The following is a 19755-nucleotide window of genomic DNA, read 5'->3' on the forward strand; positions in this document are numbered from 1 at the left end:
ATTCCACGACACGTCCACGACGCGTCCACGCCGCTGACACGCCGCTGACCACGCCCCTCGCCCTCCTGCGCAGGCCACTTCATCGAGTACTTTGGAAAGTCGCTCTCCGCGGCGGAGGCGGACGAGGGAGCGCCAAGCCACCCGCAGCTGCGGCCGCGCGCCCCCTCACGCCTCCCTCCCGCGGGCGCAGGCGGAGTCGAAGATGACAACCTTGATCACCGAGTGGGAGCGGGAGAGGTACTTGCGCGCCACGCTGCCTCAGTGGGTTGCCGAGGCGATGCTTGGTCCGGTCGAGGCGCGAGAGACCGCCGTGACACAGCTGAGAGACAGCCGAGATGTGCTCGAGATGTGCGAGATGTGCTCGAGCCGGCCGAGGTGCAGACACGTCCGGGACAACTCCACGGCCATTCCGAGACACTTGTCGCACACTTCCTACACGGCACTTGCGTCGAGGCGAAAGCCGCCACAGCCACCACCGCCACCACCGCCACCGCCGCACCCGCCGCACCCGCCGCACCCGCACCCGCCCCCGCCGCCGCAGGTGCCAAAGGGCCGCACCGAGGCTCCGAAGCTGCCTCCGATCCCGGCCAAGCCTGTCGAAATCGCGCTGCCGCCCGCGCCGGGCAAGGCGCGGGCGTGAGGGGGCGCTGCTCCTCGCGGCCACCGCCGCCTCCTCCGCCGAGCGTCCCACGGGATGGGCGCGCTCGACGCAGCGCGCGCGTGCGTCCTCTGCGATGAATGCAGACCCCGCAGCGGGGGCGGCCGGGGGTGGTCGAGCCGGGGTAGGCGCGCCCCCCAACCCAGAACTCCACAGCGCGGGAGAGAGGGCGGGGGCGGTGTGGCCGGAGCGTATATAGTGGGACTCGGCGCGTGACCTCAAGACCAAGAGGAATCTAGAGAGAGAGGCGAAGAGAGAAAGGGCACCCCCAAGCACAACCCGACGCGCTTCGCTAGAGGTATAGAGCAGCGGTTCGTGTGCGTGCCTTACGTATGCTGAGACTTGCGCACTTGGAGAGCGGTCATCAACCTCCACACTTGAGGAGCACTTCTTGGAGCACTTGGAGTGCAGTTATCAACCTCACATGCAGGGCCGGGGCGGAGCTAAAGCCGAAGCGCACCCAGCGAGCCGGAATGATCGGTGTCGCGGGGTTACGGCCGCTAGAGAGCCCTAGCCCCGGGGGTACGCGTTCGCAGGGAAAGGGCCTTAAAGTAAACACGGGTCTCCAAAGGTTAGCTCCGCGCTCCGGGTTTCCCCTAGGCCCTAGCAGTAGACCGCCCCCTCTACTCGGGTCTCGGCGGAGCTATAATGAACACCAGACATGAACACGACACGCACTCTCACACGCCGTCACCGCTCAGGGCCCCTTCGCGCGGGGTCCTCATCCTCACTCCGGAGGAGGCTCCCCTCTCCTCTGAGTTCTTCCTCGTGCGCCCGCGTTTTCTTAGATTCTTTGTTCTCCGCCGGACCACCTTGCCGCGAAGCTCAACTTCACTTTGAGCACGGTGCAGGTGTAGATGCAGCTGCGACGCGCTCTAGGGCACTTGCTGCGCCCCACCTGGCGGCGCTGCGTTGCCGCGGCCCTTCTCTACACTGCGACAGCGCATCTCGGCGCCGTAATCTTCTATGCCATCGAGGGCGGCGAGGAGCGGGCGAGGGCGGTGGCCTTCCAGGAGCAGCTGCAGCAGCGACGCGAGCTGGTCGAGGCGGCGCTAGTCAACGACACGACTGCCCGCGCCGCCCTCGACGCGCTTGTCTCGCAGCTGGACGAGTACGCGAACTCGAAGCAGTCCGCGCCCAACCCTGACGCGCTGAACTGGTCGTTTGGTGGCTCGCTCTTCTTTGTGCTGACCATCATGACGACGATCGGCTACGGGACGTTTGTGCCGTACACCCTGGCTGGAGAGGTGCTCGTGGTGGTCTTTGGCCTCGTTGGCCTCGCCGTCTCGGGAGCCTGCCTGACGGTTCTCGCAGACGGGCTGGACAAGGCGAGGGGCGGGCCCACTAGCCCCACACGCAAGCGTGCGGAGAAGCCATACTCACCTCTCCTCGCCCCTCAGGCGAGCATCGCGCTGCTCGTCCGCTTGCTTCGCGTCGACAAGCCCGGCCCTGGGCGGCGCGCCCTCCTCTACGTCGGCCTCGCGCTCGCCTACTGGCTGCTCAGCGGAGGCATCTTTGCCGCGACGCAGGGCTGGGACTTCTTCACCGGCGTCTGATCCTAGAAGCTGGATACAGATCTGCGTACCCCGACTCGCACTCGGAGCACACGAACTCGGGCCGTACTCATCTGAACTCTTTGGAATCGTAGCCCGCGTATGGCTCAACGGCTGTAGGCTTCTACTATGCGTTTGTCACGTTCAGCACCATCGGGTTTGGCCACTACACGTTCTCGTACGGCGACGGCGGCGGCGGGCTCGCCATGTTCTTCCTCCTCTCCCTCGCCGGGCTCGTCGTCTTTGCGCGCCTCGTCTCGGAGCTCGCCGACCTGCTCGCCGCGCGTGGAAGCGCCTGCCTCGCGCCGCCCGCGCCGAGGCAGAGGCAGTCCAGCCGCGCGGTCCAGCCGGCGGATCAGGGCACCGGGGAGGCGCACGCGCGCCAGGCCGCGGGGCCGGGCGTAGAACAACCCGCCGCGGGCTGAGGTAGCCGCTTTGCGAATTGCGAGACTTGCGCGGCCGCGGGGCGCCCCGCCCCCTCTCGGCGAGGGGTCCCGCCCCGCCCGCCGCCGCCGTGCGTGTGCGTTGGGCGCGTGCGTGTCCCCGTCCGTGACTGTGCGTAGGTAAGGTATATAGCACACCTGGACTCGTGGCCAAGGGCCTGGGCGGCGCCACCACCACAGTCCACACAGCAGTCAGCACCCGCATCTCCGCCGCACAGCCGCGCGCAAGATGCAGAGAGCACGCGCACGCCGCAACGGCACACCTCGGCGAGCACCTCGGACCTCGCCTTGAACGCCTTGAAGCTTGATCACACAACCTCGCCTCACACGACACACCTCTGACCTCACACGACACACTTCCCTCTTCAAGTAACTCCTGACACTTGTGTGGTTGTGTCGGCCTGTACGGTGTCGGTTGTGCGTTGTGGGTCTCAGAGAAATGTCATAGCAAATGTGGTGTCCCCGTACGTTGGTCGTTGCGTAAAGTCGTTTTTTCTTATGCGTTATGGCGAGAGCCAAACGCAAAAGAGGATAGAGGTACACGTATACTGTCCAAAAACCGCACAACAGACAACGCATCCAAGAAGTAGCTGGCCTACATGGCGTACTTTCGCGTCCACTCCTTGGCCGTCTCGTCGTGCTTGCCCCGATCCTGCGGCGGGGTGGGAGCGAGGTGGTCAGGGGCGTGGCGCGCGGCCGTGCGCGTGCGGGGGCGGGGCGAGCGGCAGCGCGGTCTGCGGAGGCTGGAGGGCGCAAGCGACGGCAGCGCGGACGGTGACGGCTGTGGCTCGGGCGGGAAAGGCGGACCTGCTTGTAGAGCCGCGCAATCTCGGGCACGAGCGGGTCGTCCGGGTTGGGATCGGTCAGCAGCGAACAGACCGAAAGCAGCACCTGCAGGCCGTCGGTCGTGGGGGGTTAGAGGCGGGGCCGCGGCTGGAGAAAAGGGAGTGTGGGAGGGACGGGGAAGCAGTGGTGGGGCGGAGGGCGCGGCGTGGGCGGGGAGAGGGCGAGGGCGGCAGGAGGCGCCTTGGAGACCGTGAGCGCGGGCGACCACTGGCTCTGCAAGATGTCGAGGCAGATGCTACCGTTGCTGTTGACGTTGCAGTGGTAAATCTTCGTCGTGAAGGTCACCTGACGGTGAGGTGGGCGGGGGGGATGAGGCGCGCGGAGGAGGCGGGCGCGCGGCGCGGCGCGGCGCGCGGCGCGCGGCCGGGGTTGCGGCAATGGACCACACACTTCCCCACCGGACGTGTCCAGGACACTGTCCCCGGGGAACAGGAGGGAAGAGCGGGGGCGAAGAGTGGAAGAGGGCGGCGCGGAGGGAGAGCGGGCGGCGCGAGGCGAGCGAGCTCCGCGCACGCGCGCGGCGCGCCGAACGCCGCGCCCCGGCCACACCAAGCCCCCATCCCCACGCGTCTGTTGTGCGAGTGCGTGCTCCTTGCGGCGGTGCGGCGTGGACCTTTGGCGGCTTGAAGGGGTAGTCGGAGGGGAAGTTGATGTTCAAGAAAAAGATGCCGCCCTCATACGGTGACTCCTTCTGCGCTCCGCGGGGGGCCGAGGCCAGGCGGTCAGGCCGAGTGCTGCGCGGGGCCCAGCGTCGCGGCGGGAAGACCGCACCGGGCCCATAATGGTGGACTGCCAGTGAAAGAGGTCGTCGCCCACGGGGCCCGCGCTGCAGGTGGAGGGCGGGTCCTTGGTCAGGTCCTGCAGCTCCTTGTTGATGCGCTTGGTGGCAGCCATAGTTGATGCAGTTTCTGCCGCGTCAGGAGGGAGCGTCGGCGCGCTGGCTGGGGGAGGGCCGTGGGCAAGCGCGCGCGCGGGCAGCGCGTAGGAGGTGGCGCGCGGCAGCCCGGCCCAGTGCCCCAGCGAGCCCCCCTCCCGCCCGCTGAGAACAGCGCCGAGCGCGGGAGGAAGCGGGCGCCTAGGCGCCTGGTCTGCTGGCGGTGTGCTTTTTTCCCTCCCGGGAGCGTTGTTTCTTTCTTCTAGTCATCATCACTGTACACTGACGCAGGCAGCTAGCCCATGAGGAGAGCGTCCATAGACACCTCACTAGACCCCACATACGGTCTCGTCCGTGCCTCGCCGGCCGGCGAGATTGCTAGAGGCGGAGCGGTCTGCTCTAGCCTAGCACGTCACTTCCTGTTGTCTGTTGTTTGAGTTGTGCCCTTGTTTGTGCCCTTGGCACCGTGGAGTGCTGGGGGGGGCGACAGGGAGGATGTGGCCCTGAGTTATGTGTACGCCGACTCAGGGACAGGGTGTGTGGCAGCCAGCTGGCTGTGTGTCTTGTGAGCCTGTTTGTGTCTGTGTGTCGCTCGTGCGTGTCGTCATCATCTGTCTAGCGTCCACCCATACCGCGTTGGTGTCCAGTCCGAGCCTGGCTGTTCTTCACCTTTCTACCTACCTACCTACTGACTGGCTCTCGGCAATAAAAAACACGCTGTAGAGCTCTCCATGAATGTAGAGCCCGCTAGCCTCGTCCACGTGGAGCGCAGCTACTGCGCGACCTTTTTGACGGCGAGACGCACATGGATGCGCTCACGCTCGACCTGGACGCGCTCTGAGCGCGAGCGCGCGAGCGCCGAGGGGACGCGTCGGGCTGTGGAGTGGGACGCCCATGTCCCCGAGCCCGTTACATGTGTGCGGCGAACAGAGTCCGCGCACAGGGTTGTCCGGCTCCTGGTCACTCAGCACTGCACGGGCTGACGGGGTTGTGTCTGGGAGGGAGGGAGTGGGATGCAGGTTTGCTCACCCACGGCACGCGCGCGCATTGCGCGCCGTGCGTGTGCATACAGTCATCGAAATCTCTAGTCTTTCTAAGTACTAAGAGATTGAGAGGAGTGAGACCTGGATGTGAGGGTCGCGGAAGACCTTTGAGGCGAGGTCGCAGGTCTCGCTCGGGCGGCGAACGAACGAAGGGGAAACTCCCGACGAACCCTGGAACCAACCAGCCGGGCGGGGGCCCGGGGCAGGGAGAAGGGGCAACTCCGTGCACTGACGGTCGGCCAAAAAAAATGGCGGGGCGGGCGCCGGGGGGGCGGCGGGCGAGGGGTGCGGGGTGCGGTGCGGTGCGTGCAATCGTGTGTTTGGCGTCATTTTGTGTTGTTGTGTGTGCCTTCGCTTGTTTCTATTAACAACGAAGTCAGCTCAAAAAAGTTCACCCTCGGTTAGGTTAGGTAGAAAGGTGAAGAACAGTCAGGCTCGAACTGGACACCAACGCCGTATGGGTGGACGCTAGACAGATCCCTCGGGTTCTAGTGCTACATTTAGACAGATCCCTCCGGGTATGTTCTAGTGCTTCATGTACATGTGAAAAAAAATCGGACAGCGTGACGCACAACTGAACCCTCCCATACGTGTTGGGCTCCTCCTTCGCTGTCCCATCTCCTCATCTCTTTCCCGCCTAGGGCGGGGCAGTGGGCGGGCGCGCGGTGCGGCGCGGCGTGTGCGTGTGTGCGACTGCAACGAAGGACCGCTCGTGTGAGTGAGTGAGTATTCTTGATACGAAACCACGACGACACACACCAGTCGACTCGCATCGGTTGCCTCCATGAACGGCGGAGCTATTCTCGCGTCCACACCACACACACCTGGCTCCAACATGGACACGCCCATAGCTGGGGACACTAGTATAGGTCACGCATGGCACCAAACATCCACGTCCCGATCACGCAACCCCTCCGGTTGGTCGTGCCACGGTATGAGTTGTGGCACGCGGGGCCAAGGCGACGAACGGCAAGGCCACGGCCTGGATCGATCACCTCCGCGCCTGGTCCAACTGCCGGCGCCGGCCCCACGCGTGCCGCCGATGCCCCGGCCGCCGATCGACACCGGCATGACGCCCGCTGGAGCTGACGCTCGGGATGACGACGCCGACGCCGCCGGTATATGCCGACAACATTCACCGAGGACTCGCACTCAGTGCTCCGGTAGCGTCAAACTCGTGCATGTTGCCCACGCAGCCGCTCGGCGGCGGTGCAGCATGATGAAGCTCCTCCTTGCCGCGAGCACCGCTCGACTCATCAGCGTAGTAAACGCTCAAGTTGGCGGCGAGAACCATGGCGCGTGTGGCAAACTGCAGCCACGACGGTTGACACTGATGGGCAGCGAGTTTGCTGCCGCATGCTTTGTCATTATTGCTGCATGCCTTCTTCGCAAACGCTCCCGCGACGACGACGCCCTCCCAGGACGGCCCGTCGGGCAATTTGGTCGGCTGCACTGTGGTGCCGCTCGCGCAGCCTCGCGGCACGCCCTTTGTTTTGCCCCAAGGCCACACCTCAATCCAGGCCTTGCGTGCGTGCTTGCGTGTAATTTGACGCAGCTGCTTGTCGCGCTCCTTCGTCGGCAAGTACTTGTATTGCCCAAAAGACGCCGAGGCGTGCTGGCGCCGCTCCTCGAACTTTTCGAGGTTGATGCAAGCGTACTGCGTGTAGTTGCTCCAGCGCAGGATCTCCTTGACGCGCAGGTAGTCGTACACGCACTCGGCGTGAGGATCCATGTAGAAAACGACGTCGAAGGCATATCTCCTCATGAAGTCTTCCAGCGCGTTGCTCTTGATGGCGCCCGTGCTTTGCAGCAGGTTGTTGTTGCTCACCATCACCGTAGTCACATTGCGCTCGCGGTCGTAATACTCGCTAAAGTGCTGCGACTTCAAGCCCTTCCCTTTGGGCGTGCGTCGGATATCGACCGAATATCTGCGCATCTTGTCGGCATCGATCTTCACCTGGAACGACGATTTGTCGAACGACCACGCCGGCGCGATCGCCCAGAACAGTTGCCGCATGAACGAGTGGCCGTAAAAGAGAAGACGCGAGTTGCGCGGTGCGCTCAAGTGATGGCGCTGCAGTTGGGGAAAGCCGAGGCTGCTCTTGGAGAGCTCGGCGCGGTAGGACTTGTAGCCGTTGCCCGTGCACAAGTCCGACGTGTAAGGTGCGAGCAGGTCCTGTACGTCGACATCGCTCAAGGGCGGCTGCGCCTCACCGCGCCGCGTCCACTCGGCTATTCTCTGTGAGGTGCGCGTCGACGAGTCGTACAAGGCGCGCCACACGTCGGCATTGGCTGGCGCCGCCCCCTGCGGGTGGTGCCCCACAGGCTTCTCGGGCCGGCCCCAGAGCACCGTTTGGGCCGGACAGGGCGAGTGAGGAAGAGCCTGCAGGTTTGCGGGCTTGGGCACCCCAGTGCACGCAAAGAAGTGCATGACGTTTCGAAGTTGCAAGCTGGGCGCAGCGGCATCGCGCAGATGGTAGATGAGCCAGCTCACACTCGAGGTTGAGTCGACCAGAAAAGTTCTGGCCGCAACGCCAAGGGAGACGTCATGATGCAGTGTGCTCGAGACGACGTCGCACCGTCCACGCAAAGGCTGCACCCCCGTGCACGCGTGAGCAAACACATCCTCGCTGTTGCGCTTCTCGGTGAGGAACACGATGCTCTGCGCCTGCGTGTGCGCGATTGCCAGGCGGATGCGGGCGAGCGTGCTGTTGAAGTGGCCACGGAGAAACCTTGCCACATCGCCCCGCCGGATATGTACCGCGAGGTCATGCGTGCACGGTGGTGCGCACAACGGCAGCTGGATGGGAACGAGCTGCCGCAGCTTCGTGGCGGTGCGATTGTACGCCCCGGCCGGAGCGTAGCCCGACTGCTCAAAGGCGTAAAGCTGGTGAAGATGAACGCGGAACCCCCAAGTGACGCACACGCAACGTCCAGGGCGATCGTATAGTTGCCGCCTCACATGACGGTGTAGCAGGTCAAAGCTGCTGTAGCCATCCCATGCGCTCTTACTAAGCACTGTTGTCTCATGGTTGGCGTAGCAGCCAGTACCTTGCGTGTAGGCTGCCGAGATGCACTGTGCTGGCAGCGCATGCAGCTGACCTTCCGCGTCGAAGGGCAGGTCGAGCTGCATGCCGGTTGGTCGGGCCGCAGTCCAGTTGAACAGCTCAGCCAGGACCAAGCTCGAAGCAATATCTTGCAGCTGGTGCCCAGTGTATCCCCATCCTTTGGGCATCGGCGGTGCAAAGACGCGGGCAGCATACACGAATACGGGGTGCGCAAAGGTGCCCCGGCTTTGCTGAGCAGACACGCGCTCGGAATCACAGTGGCAGCGGTATCGACGTTGGCCAGGTGGGTATCCGCAATCAAATACCTCGCCATCTGGCGAGCATTTGAAGCTGCCACGACAGTTTTTGACCCATATGCTACTGTTGTCGAGGCAACCAAAGCTCCGGCCAAGTGTGCACGGGGCCCGGCTCGTCTGCTCCACAAGTTCAACGGCGCACGTCGGCATCACCCCAAACGGCGCTCGAGCAGGGGGGGAGCAGGGCGGGCGAGAAGCCGTAAGAGGGGTGGACGCCGCAAGTTTGGGGTCCTTGCCGTCGCCTCCGATGTAGTTGCTGCTGCCCCGCAGGATGCAGGCCACATCCGCCCGTGATTCGCACACCCGACCCGCACGCACAATAGCGCGCATGCAGCACTGGCGCGGCCCGCCGGGCCGACTCGAGCAATCGCGTGCGCCGCACAGCCCGCACGCAGCGCTGCAGCAGACCTGGCGGGCCCCGTTTGGGGTGATGCCGGCCGAGCAGTCGGCGAATGTCTTGACAGACTCCTTGGTTGGGACTCGAGAAGCGTTCGCCAATCCGTCGTTCGCCCGCCACTCGCCGCCGGCGTGCATGGGAGGAAGAGGGCCGCCACCCACAGTGACCTGGAGCGGAGCCGCTGGTATGCCGCGCGCGCCCTGCAGGAAGAAGAGGATCACAATGCCAACTCGGAGAGCACTTTTGATGGCGAGCAAGGGTACGGAGATCGCTTCGTGGCTGCGGCCCTTCACCCGCTTCGTCTTGACCTGCCCAAGCTCAGGGCACGCCGGGAGGAGCAGCGCCAGCACGACTGCACACGGGTGGAGAAAGAGCAGAGACGCCGGGCTCGTCTCGTTGCTCGCGGAGCCCGAGGCCTCGATCGGATCCTCGGAAACACAGAGCTCGGTGAGCGGCGGCGGCGGCTCCGCGCACCACACAGGGGCGCCGCCGCCGCCGCACGTGAGACCGACGGAGTTGACGGCGGGGTCGGCGAGCGAGGCGTCGCCAGCGTTGGTCACACCGGTGGACCCGCCATAGGAGGCGAGCTCGGTGTCGGGCATTCATACAGAGGCCGACCCGTCGTCTTCAGACGCCGTCCTCAGACGCACAAAAAAAGCTCACGCAGCGAGTGTGTGTGTGTGTGTGTGTCTCACGCAGCGTGTGTGTGTGTCAAGAATATACTCACTCACTCACTCACGCAGCTTGTGCGCGTCGCCAGATACTTCCCCTCTCTCCTCCTATCTGTCCTAGTGTGTGGGAACTAGCCGGGGCAGTCGGAGAAGTGGCAACTCCGTGCACTGACGGTCGGCCGCCAGAAAACACGCCTCCGTGGCTCGGGTTACACCAATCCTCGCTACCCAACGCGGCCAAAGGATATCCACCTCGAGAACCTCGAGAGAGAGTGTGTGCCTGCTGGGGGAGCAAAACGGCTTGTGACGGACATCAAAAATTCTTCCCTACAAAGAGGCCAACGCGGACTTAAACCTTACCTAGAGCTCTAAACATCTCGGATGTTAGCGCACCCGCTGCCAGTCCGCTCTTTCCAGGCTCCTTTTTGTCACAACCACCTCGGCTTGTCTCAGACTATACAGACACGATACACACCATACACGGGGCTTTCTGTGCGGTCTGCTTTTTGTTTATTTTTGTGTACGTCAGTACGGCTTTAGAAAAACTCAAACCACAGACGTCAGCCGTCACCCGCTCCCGGGAGTTTCTCCCCATGCCGTGTGCCCCCCCGTCTACGTATCATGTGTAGGAGTCATCGCCATCCAACTAAGAGTTTGTGTTGCCCAATGCAGGTACATATCAGGCGTGAGGTGGTAGCCGTCCACGGCCCACGCCTGCGAGGAGAACAACACGAGGTAAATTCGCACCTAGCGCGAGGTGTGTTGGCAGCCCCCCGCCTGCTCGCCACGCTCGTTGATCATGTCATCAAACGCGCGCGCCAGGTTGAGCACGGGCACGTTCACCGCGCGTGCAGCGCTCTCGCCCGCGGCCCCAGCCAGCGTGACGCGTGCTTGCTCGTACGGCGGTAGCGCGCAGCCACGATTGACGTACGACTGGTTGTTCGCGTCGCCTCGCACGCGCAGCAGCGTTCGCCACGAGAGACGGCTGTTCGGGAAGAGCGCACGCAGCGGCTCGAGTAGCTTGGTGCGCAACCAGTGTTCGTATCTCTGACCAGGCCCCAGCATGCGTAGTGCTCTGTCGTGGCTTTCGTTGCACAGCTTCAGTAGGTCCCACAATCCAGAGTGGGCGACAACATGCGTGGGAGCTCCGATCCCACTCAGCAGCCCTCCAGGGAGGTAATGAAGCCGATCGGGCAGTGCTGTGACCTCATCGCGGCAGGCGTGATGTTTGAGTATGGCTGGCGTTGCGTTGGGCACGACGCCAAAGTGGAAGAATTGGAGGATCGATATGTTTGCAGGGCTGACGTGGCAGACGTGAGGCTGGCCCCAGCGTCGCGCACCACCGAACCGCGTCCTGTCTGTGTACGATCCTTGCTGGGCCGAGTAGCGCCCCTGCATGTGCTCGCACACGAGGTGTAGCATATTGCGCTCTTGCGAATCGCCCAAGAGTAGAAGGCGTGAGCCGGCCAGGCCAGGTCTGCGAAGCGCTGCCCGCAGGTTTGCGACCAGTGGCCCTCTCTCCCCCATACTCGCCGTGCCGAGTTAGGTCATCAGGCGGTACGGCTAACAAGCTCCTCAGCAGCGTCGTGGCGATGCGCTAACAAGCTCCTCAGCAGCGTCGTGGCGATGCGCTCACAAGCTCCTCTTCCACGCTCAGATACCGCAAGCAAGGCGCGAAGTACTGCTGACAGGGTTTGCGATGAGGAGCGATGCCACTGCGCCCGGCTCAGATTTCAGTATGTAGGTCTCGGGACGGAACAGATCGAGGGCGTGTTGGCAGGACGACAGGTTAGGGCCGCCACGAGGGACGACCTCGCATCCTTTGGGATCATCGGCGTCCTCACCCGCAGGCACATGACCCCCTGTGTCCTGGTTGAGGGGCGTCCACGAGATGATGGTAGTCCAGTTGGCGGCGGTGGTGGTGTTGGCTGCGCGGTCACAAGGTTGCTGCGCAGCACAAGGCGGCTGGTCCAAAAGGAGAGGTGGGAGCTCTGAGGCTCTGGGCGATGGCTCAGGCGATGGCTCAGGCGATGGCTCAGGCGATGGCTCAGGCGATGGCTCAGGCGAGGGCTCTGGCGAGCCAGCGCGCGTGTCGGGTTTCGAACTGGAGGCCAGTCGACTGCCGTCGGGCTCTTGAGCGGCTGCGCCACTGGCAGATGGCAAAACTGGTCGAGTCGCATTTGTCTGGTATTTGTCGGACAAACGCTGCACTGGTTGAAGGCAAGCGAGATGAGGAGCGCGACTTGGCTCATCAGCAAGGCACTGCGAAGCTGGACGGGACGGGCGGTGAGGCGGTGCGAATGTGGGTCCATTCGGGTCGACCGCGGCCGCCAAGGCTGCGAGCAGCCAAGGCAGCGCCATATGCGGCGGAACTTTTACTCTCTCTATCTCTCTCAGTATGTATACTCCGACACATCGAAAGTGGAGCGAAAACTCAGCCTTGAGTTCTCAGCGCCCTCACGGCCCGCCGATGGCAAACCCGACTCCCTCCATCCGTGTGGCGCCGCCCGATGGTGCCGGAAACCCTATTCCGGAGCGATTTCCCCTAGGGTTAGCGCCGAAAAAGCCGGGCCCCTTATAGCGCCGAAAAAGCCGGGCCCCTTAGCTCCGGCTAGGGCTGCGGGGCCTCCGAAGCCGACCCGAGGAAGGGCCGACTTAAGGGTTAGTATAGCGGGCCGATAAGGCCGCCCACACCCGCGAGGATGGCTGTGTGTTTGCCTCCCCGACTCGGACGGCCGCCTCAGAGGGCGGGAGTGCTTCCTATCGCCCTCTCACCCGCGGGTGATGGCCGAGTCCACGGAGCCGCACGCTGCCTCTCCTTCGACGCAAGGCTCCGACTTCTATAGAGAAAACCCCATCTGCACCAGCGTTTTAAAGTGAAATCGTCAAGAGAAATCGACGCCCCGGGCTGGGCTTTGGGGTAGGCAGCCACCTTTTTGAAGGTGAGGCGTATCTGCCGACCTGTGAAGACGCTTTACTTGCGAGCAGTGCGTGGACCAGATGGCGCGAGGGCACCGCAACATGGCTAAGGAGGCAGGGAAGCTTCTGCTCCGAGACGGCCGCTCAGGACCGCAAAATGGTGTTCCTGAAGGTTGTGTTAGTCGGGCTGGCCAGTCCCCGGGGCCTGACGGTCCGATGTTTCCCTCAAGAGTACTTCTCCCCTACCCCACCCTTCCACTTTAGATGTGTCGGACCATGCGGGGCGCGCGCACTAAGACAGTGATGGTAGCTCACCTAACCCGTCGCACCAGGGCTCCAATTCCATCTCTCGCTCGCGGATCTCGATCCTACCGTGCCAGTACGGCGGTCTGGGCACGAAATTATTCCTCCCCCAGCGGTTCATGAAGATATAAAGAAGAAACCGGTGTCGCCAGTGTGAACAGCGACTTTTGAGAGCTCACAGCAACTGCCGGCGCTCTGTGTCGCCCTGAGCTCAGAGAGCCGCCCTCTGCGCGCGGGGCCTGGCGCACGCGGTCCGGGCCATGCCGTTTAGCCGCCCCTTTGCCTGCCAGAAGACCAGCGCCCGCTGCCAGCGCAGCTGGAGTGGCGTCATGATTTGGGCCGCGTGCGGCGGGGCGGCGTCGCGAAGCCGACAGAGCTAAACCTGCCTGCCACACCGGCCTCTCTCGCCTCTCCAAGGGCGGCACCGCGTAGCACTGACTCACACACGCCCCTCCTCCGCGCGCGGGCGCGCGGCGCAGCCGCAGGCCGCTGCGGCGGTTCTGCTCCGCCCTTGCGCCGCGGCCTCATCGCCGCTGCCGCCGCCGACTCGGCAACGGACCATTCCGGACCCGTAAACGTGCCCCACACACCACCCCGGCTCGTCCCCGAGTAGGCGCGCGTGCCTGCGGCTCACAACCCGCGCGAGGGCGCGCGGCTCGGCCTTAGAAGGCGTCGGGAGGCAGCGGAAGACCGCGCTACTTTCGACGTGACCTAGCCGGTCGCCCAAGGCAGCAGCACGGCACAACGGACCATTCCGGACCCGTAAACGTGCCCCACACACCACCCCGGCTCGTCCCCGAGTAGGCGCGCGTGTCTGCGGCTCACAACCCGCGCGAGGCCGCGCGGCTCAGCCTTAGAAGGCGTCGGGAGGCAGCGGAAGACCGCGCTACTTTCGACGTGACCTAGCCGGTCGCCCAAGGCAGCAGCACGGCACAACGGACCATTCCGGACCCGTAAACGTGCCCCACACACCACCCCGGCTCGTCCCCGAGTAGGCGCGCGTGTCTGCGGCTCACAGCCCGCGCGAAAGCGCGCGGCTCGGCCTTAGAAGGCGTCGGGAGGCAGCGGAAGACCGCGCTACTTTCGACGTGACCTAGCCGGTCGCCCAAGGCAGCAGCACGGCACAACGGACCATTCCGGACCCGTAAACGTGCCCCACACACCACCCCGGCTCGTCCCCGAGTAGGCGCGCGTGTCTGCGGCTCACAGCCCGCGCGAAAGCGCGCGGCTCGGCCTTAGAAGGCGTCAGGAGGCAGCGGCCGAGCCCGCCTTCACCGTGACGCCGATCAAGTGCCTAAGGCGGTAGGCGGATCACCGCACTTCTCCCCGGCGAGATGAGGCGCTCTGCGCTAGAGGAGAGGCGGAGTAGACTGAGAGGAGCGACGGTGGCTATCGTGTGTGCTCCACGTAGCCCTTGTGTTCGCGCTATCGCGTGGCGGCGGTGTGTGATTTTTCGCCGCCGAGACGGTCACGTCTCTAAGGCGTGCTGTGCTTACTTTGTGTGTGTACCGGCGGGAACGTGTTTTCATACCGATTCCTTTTGCCTGCCGCTGCGGCGTGCCTCCGCCCCATTGCCCTCTCTGCGCTAGAAGTGCTGACTAGCCCGCGAACGGGCAGAACGGGCTGTCCTCGCATACTCCGACACATCGAAAGTGGAGCGAAAACTCAGCCTTGAGTTCTCAGCGCCCTCACGGCCCGCCGATGGCAAACCCGACTCCCTCCATCCGTGTGGCGCCGCCCGATGGTGCCGGAAACCCTATTCCGGAGCGATTTCCCCTAGGGTTAGCGCCGAAAAAGCCGGGCCCCTTATAGCGCCGAAAAAGCCGGGCCCCTTAGCTCCGGCTAGGGCTGCGGGGCCTCCGAAGCCGACCCGAGGAAGGGCCGACTTAAGGGTTAGTATAGCGGGCCGATAAGGCCGCCCACACCCGCGAGGATGGCTGTGTGTTTGCCTCCCCGACTCGGACGGCCGCCTCAGAGGGCGGGAGTGCTTCCTATCGCCCTCTCACCCGCGGGTGATGGCCGAGTCCACGGAGCCGCACGCTGCCTCTCCTTCGACGCAAGGCTCCGACTTCTATAGAGAAAACCCCATCTGCACCAGCGTTTTAAAGTGAAATCGTCAAGAGAAATCGACGCCCCGGGCTGGGCTTTGGGGTAGGCAGCCACCTTTTTGAAGGTGAGGCGTATCTGCCGACCTGTGAAGACGCTTTACTTGCGAGCAGTGCGTGGACCAGATGGCGCGAGGGCACCGCAACATGGCTAAGGAGGCAGGGAAGCTTCTGCTCCGAGACGGCCGCTCAGGACCGCAAAATGGTGTTCCTGAAGGTTGTGTTAGTCGGGCTGGCCAGTCCCCGGGGCCTGACGGTCCGATGTTTCCCTCAAGAGTACTTCTCCCCTACCCCACCCTTCCACTTTAGATGTGTCGGACCATGCGGGGCGCGCGCACTAAGACAGTGATGGTAGCTCACCTAACCCGTCGCACCAGGGCTCCAATTCCATCTCTCGCTCGCGGATCTCGATCCTACCGTGCCAGTACGGCGGTCTGGGCACGAAATTATTCCTCCCCCAGCGGTTCATGAAGATATAAAGAAGAAACCGGTGTCGCCAGTGTGAACAGCGACTTTTGAGAGCTCACAGCAACTGCCGGCGCTCTGTGTCGCCCTGAGCTCAGAGAGCCGCCCTCTGCGCGCGGGGCCTGGCGCACGCGATCCGGGCCATGCCGTTTAGCCGCCCCTTTGCCTGCCAGAAGACCAGCGCCCGCTGCCAGCGCAGCTGGAGTGGCGTCATGATTTGGGCCGCGTGCGGCGGGGCGGCGTCGCGAAGCCGACAGAGCTAAACCTGCCTGCCACACCGGCCTCTCTCGCCTCTCCAAGGGCGGCACCGCGTAGCACTGACTCACACACGCCCCTCCTCCGCGCGCGGGCGCGCGGCGCAGCCGCAGGCCGCTGCGGCGGTTCTGCTCCGCCCTTGCGCCGCGGCCTCATCGCCGCTGCCGCCGCCGACTCGGCAACGGACCATTCCGGACCCGTAAACGTGCCCCACACACCACCCCGGCTCGTCCCCGAGTAGGCGCGCGTGTCTGCGGCTCACAACCCGCGCGAAAGCGCGCGGCTCGGCCTTAGAAGGCGTCGGGAGGCAGCGGAAGACCGCGCTACTTTCGACGTGACCTAGCCGGTCGCCCAAGGCAGCAGCACGGCATAACGGACCATTCCGGACCCGTAAACGTGCCCCACACACCACCCCGGCTCGTCCCCGAGTAGGCGCGCGTGTCTGCGGCTCACAACCCGCGCGAAAGCGCGCGGCTCGGCCTTAGAAGGCGTCGGGAGGCAGCGGAAGACCGCGCTACTTTCGACGTGACCTAGCGGGTCGCCCAAGGCAGCAGCACGGCATAACGGACCATTCCGGACCCGTAAACGTGCCCCACACACCACCCCGGCTCGTCCCCGAGTAGGCGCGCGTGTCTGCGGCTCACAACCCGCGCGAAAGCGCGCGGCTCGGCCTTAGAAGGCGTCGGGAGGCAGCGGAAGACCGCGCTACTTTCGACGTGACCTAGCCGGTCGCCCAAGGCAGCAGCACGGCATAACGGACCATTCCGGACCCGTAAACGTGCCCCACACACCACCCCGGCTCGTCCCCGAGTAGGCGCGCGTGCCTGTGGCTCACAACCCACGCGAGAGTGCGCGGCTCGGCCTTCGAAGGCGTTGGGAGGCAGCGGCCGAGCCCGCCTTCACCGTGACGCCGATCAAGTGCCTAAGGCGGTAGGCGGATCACCGCACTTCTCCCCGGCGAGATGAGGCGCTCTGCGCTAGAGGAGAGGCGGAGTAGACTGAGAGGAGCGACGGTGACTATCGTGTGTGCTCCAAGTAGCCCTTGTGTTCGCGCTATCGCGTGGCGGCGGTGTGTGATTTTTCGCCGCCGAGACGGTCACGTCTCTAAGGCGTGCTGTGCTTACTTTGTGTGTGTACCGGCGGGAACGTGTTTTCATACCGATTCCTTTTGCCTGCCGCTGCGGCGTGCCTCCGCCCCATTGCCCTCTCTGCGCTAGAAGTGCTGACTAGCCCGCGAACGGGCAGAACGGGCTGTCCTCGCATACTCCGACACATCGAAAGTGGAGCGAAAACTCAGCCTTGAGTTCTCAGCGCCCTCACGGCCCGCCGATGGCAAACCCGACTCCCTCCATCCGTGTGGCGCCGCCCGATGGTGCCGGAAACCCTATTCCGGAGCGATTTCCCCTAGGGTTAGCGCCGAAAAAGCCGGGCCCCTTAGCTCCGGCTAGGGCTGCGGGGCCTCCGAAGCCGACCCGAGGAAGGGCCGACTTAAGGGTTAGTATAGCGGGCCGATAAGGCCGCCCACACCCGCGAGGATGGCTGTGTGTTTGCCTCCCCGACTCGGACGGCCGCCTCAGAGGGCGGGAGTGCTTCCTATCGCCCTCTCACCCGCGGGTGATGGCCGAGTCCACGGAGCCGCACGCTGCCTCTCCTTCGACGCAAGGCTCCGACTTCTATAGAGAAAACCCCATCTGCACCAGCGTTTTAAAGTGAAATCGTCAAGAGAAATCGACGCCCCGGGCTGGGCTTTGGGGTAGGCAGCCACCTTTTTGAAGGTGAGGCGTATCTGCCGACCTGTGAAGACGCTTTACTTGCGAGCAGTGCGTGGACCAGATGGCGCGAGGGCACCGCAACATGGCTAAGGAGGCAGGGAAGCTTCTGCTCCGAGACGGCCGCTCAGGACCGCAAAATGGTGTTCCTGAAGGTTGTGTTAGTCGGGCTGGCCAGTCCCCGGGGCCTGACGGTCCGATGTTTCCCTCAAGAGTACTTCTCCCCTACCCCACCCTTCCACTTTAGATGTGTCGGACCATAGCTCTTTACTTCAGCTCCCCGGCCCTGGATGTGAGGTTACCGACTGCACTACAAGTGCTCCAAGTGCTTACGAACATACCCGAGGGTGAACTGCTGACAGGGTTTGCGATGAGAAGCGATCCGAACGTGGCATTCGGGTGATTAGATCACTACAACCGTAACGCAAGAGAGAGCACTGCGACGGATCGGGCTCATGTGCTAGCATCCACCTCGCGGGCCCGATGTTTTGGCCCAGCGAGGCTGCTGCGGAGCACTCGCGGGCCGACTTTCTGGCCCAGCGAGGCCGCTGCGGGACACACCGGCGGCTCGGTTCGCTCCTCAACGCAAACTCGGTCGAGCAAGAGGTCAGGTGTGTGTGTGTAAAGGCGGCGCGGCACGGTAAGGGTCGGCGGTAGGGCGGCGCGGCGGCAACAGACGGCAGGCAGGGCATCGGACGGCGGGACAAACGGCACGGCGGGCGCGGCACTGTAGGAGCGGCGGTACGGCGGCACGGCGGTAACGGACGGCAGGGGGGGCGGCGGGCTAAACGGCAAGGGCGGCGCGACACGGAGGAAGGAGCGGCACGGTAGGGAGGAGCAAGGACGGCGCGGTAACGGCAGGATCACGGATAGGCGTGGCACGGATAGGAGCGGGCGAGCGGCTAGGTGGCGGGAGGGCGAGGCGAGGGTGGCGGCGGGTGGATCACGATAGAAAGTCGGGCGCGAGCGGGCGAGGGAGCGGCGAGGCGGCGGGAGGGTGACGAGGCGAGGGGGGTGGATTTCTCATTTTTTGTGGGTATGTAGCTCTTACGTACATTCCCGTACAAGGAGGACTCTGCTGACAGGGTTTGCGAGATGAGGAGCGACCCGAAGGGTTTCTCGGAGGTTAGTGCACCACTAACCGCCGAAGCGCAAGAACTCTACGACGCATCGGGCTCATATTTTAGGTATGTTGATTTCTGCGATTATCGTTCTTACTCTCTCTCAATTGTCTGTCGAAAAATAAGCGCAGTGCCCCTGATTGATTGATTGATGGGAAGGCGAAACACAGTGCCCCTGAGTTCATTTAAAAAATAAGCGCAGGCAAACTCGGTCCGACGGCGAAGAGCAGCGACGTAATAAGTAATCGCGCGTTCGCGAGTTGGTCTGGACGGAGCATGGCGCGTGTGCTGGCGGCCTCACTCTCCCTTCCGCTGGCCGCCGCCTTCGCCTCGGTCAAGACACCCCCCTCACCACCTCCGCCCAGGCCGGACCCCGAGCCTCTCAGGCGTGGCTCTGTATCGCAGCCAGCAGCGGCGCAAGCCGGCTGCCTTCCAGCCCTTGAAGGTGACAGTGGCAAATATCCAGGTTCGGCATGCGCACGCCTGCCTCCCTGTGCCTGCACGCGTACAGTATTCCCGCGCTCATCGACCTCGTCATCCAGTCGTGCGGCCGTCCGGAGCTGTCAGCGATGGCGACCGATCTCCCTCACCGATGGGGTGATGCGGAGCTGAACGAGTTGCAGTGCGATCCGCTGGCGGCCGCCGCACGCGCGACGGCCGACTCGCTCTCCACCGCCTCCGCCGCCGAGGGCTGGGCGTTTGACCTCGTGTCGGCTCACTCGCTTGAGTTGGAGGGTGAGTATTGGATCGTGCCAGGCAGCGAGCAGGTGCCGCGCTCGGCGCCGCGGGGCGGGAGGATCGTCCGCTGTCCCATGACGGGCGACATCGTCCTCGACGCCTCTTCCGGCGGCGTGGGGCAGTGCGAGACGATCAGCAGCGGCTGGCGCAGCAACGCAGAGTTGCTTTTGGCGGAGGGGTAGAAGCGCCGCTCTCCGCCCTCGCAGCCAAGAGTGAAGGGCGCTGTCCTGA

General features: G+C 64.2%; 3 protein-coding genes across 3 annotated transcripts in view; 1 reads left to right on the plus strand and 2 right to left on the minus strand.

Moving 5' to 3' along the window:
* Positions 1-640, plus strand: part of EMIHUDRAFT_239853 (cytochrome oxidase deficient) — a gene marked incomplete at both ends in the record, with an annotated part of 2996 nt that extends 2356 nt beyond the window's left edge. The window contains one exon of the mRNA XM_005775681.1: positions 563-640. Coding sequence (XP_005775738.1) covers positions 563-640 — 78 coding nt within the window. The remainder of the gene's footprint in view (positions 1-562) is intronic.
* A 2492-nt stretch (positions 641-3132) lies between these two features.
* Positions 3133-4427, minus strand: EMIHUDRAFT_444197 (hypothetical protein). The gene is made up of 5 exons (XM_005775682.1): positions 4272-4427; positions 4114-4191; positions 3681-3785; positions 3462-3545; positions 3133-3306 (listed from the first exon to the last, which is right to left on the minus strand). The coding sequence occupies exons 1-5, from the start codon at positions 4392-4394 to the stop codon at positions 3250-3252; spliced, it is 447 nt and encodes a 148-aa protein (XP_005775739.1). The 5' UTR covers positions 4395-4427; the 3' UTR covers positions 3133-3249.
* A 6169-nt stretch (positions 4428-10596) lies between these two features.
* Positions 10597-11271, minus strand: EMIHUDRAFT_239857 (hypothetical protein; the record flags this gene model as incomplete). Its single annotated transcript, XM_005775683.1, has 1 exon — positions 10597-11271. One exon carries the CDS (start codon positions 11269-11271, stop codon positions 10597-10599), a length of 675 nt encoding a protein of 224 aa, XP_005775740.1.
* Positions 11272-19755: the final 8484 nt, after the last annotated feature.

The sequence above is a fragment of the Emiliania huxleyi genome, assembly GCF_000372725.1.
Source record: "Emiliania huxleyi CCMP1516 unplaced genomic scaffold EMIHUscaffold_297, whole genome shotgun sequence".
Taxonomy (NCBI): Eukaryota; Haptophyta; order Isochrysidales; family Noelaerhabdaceae; genus Emiliania; species Emiliania huxleyi.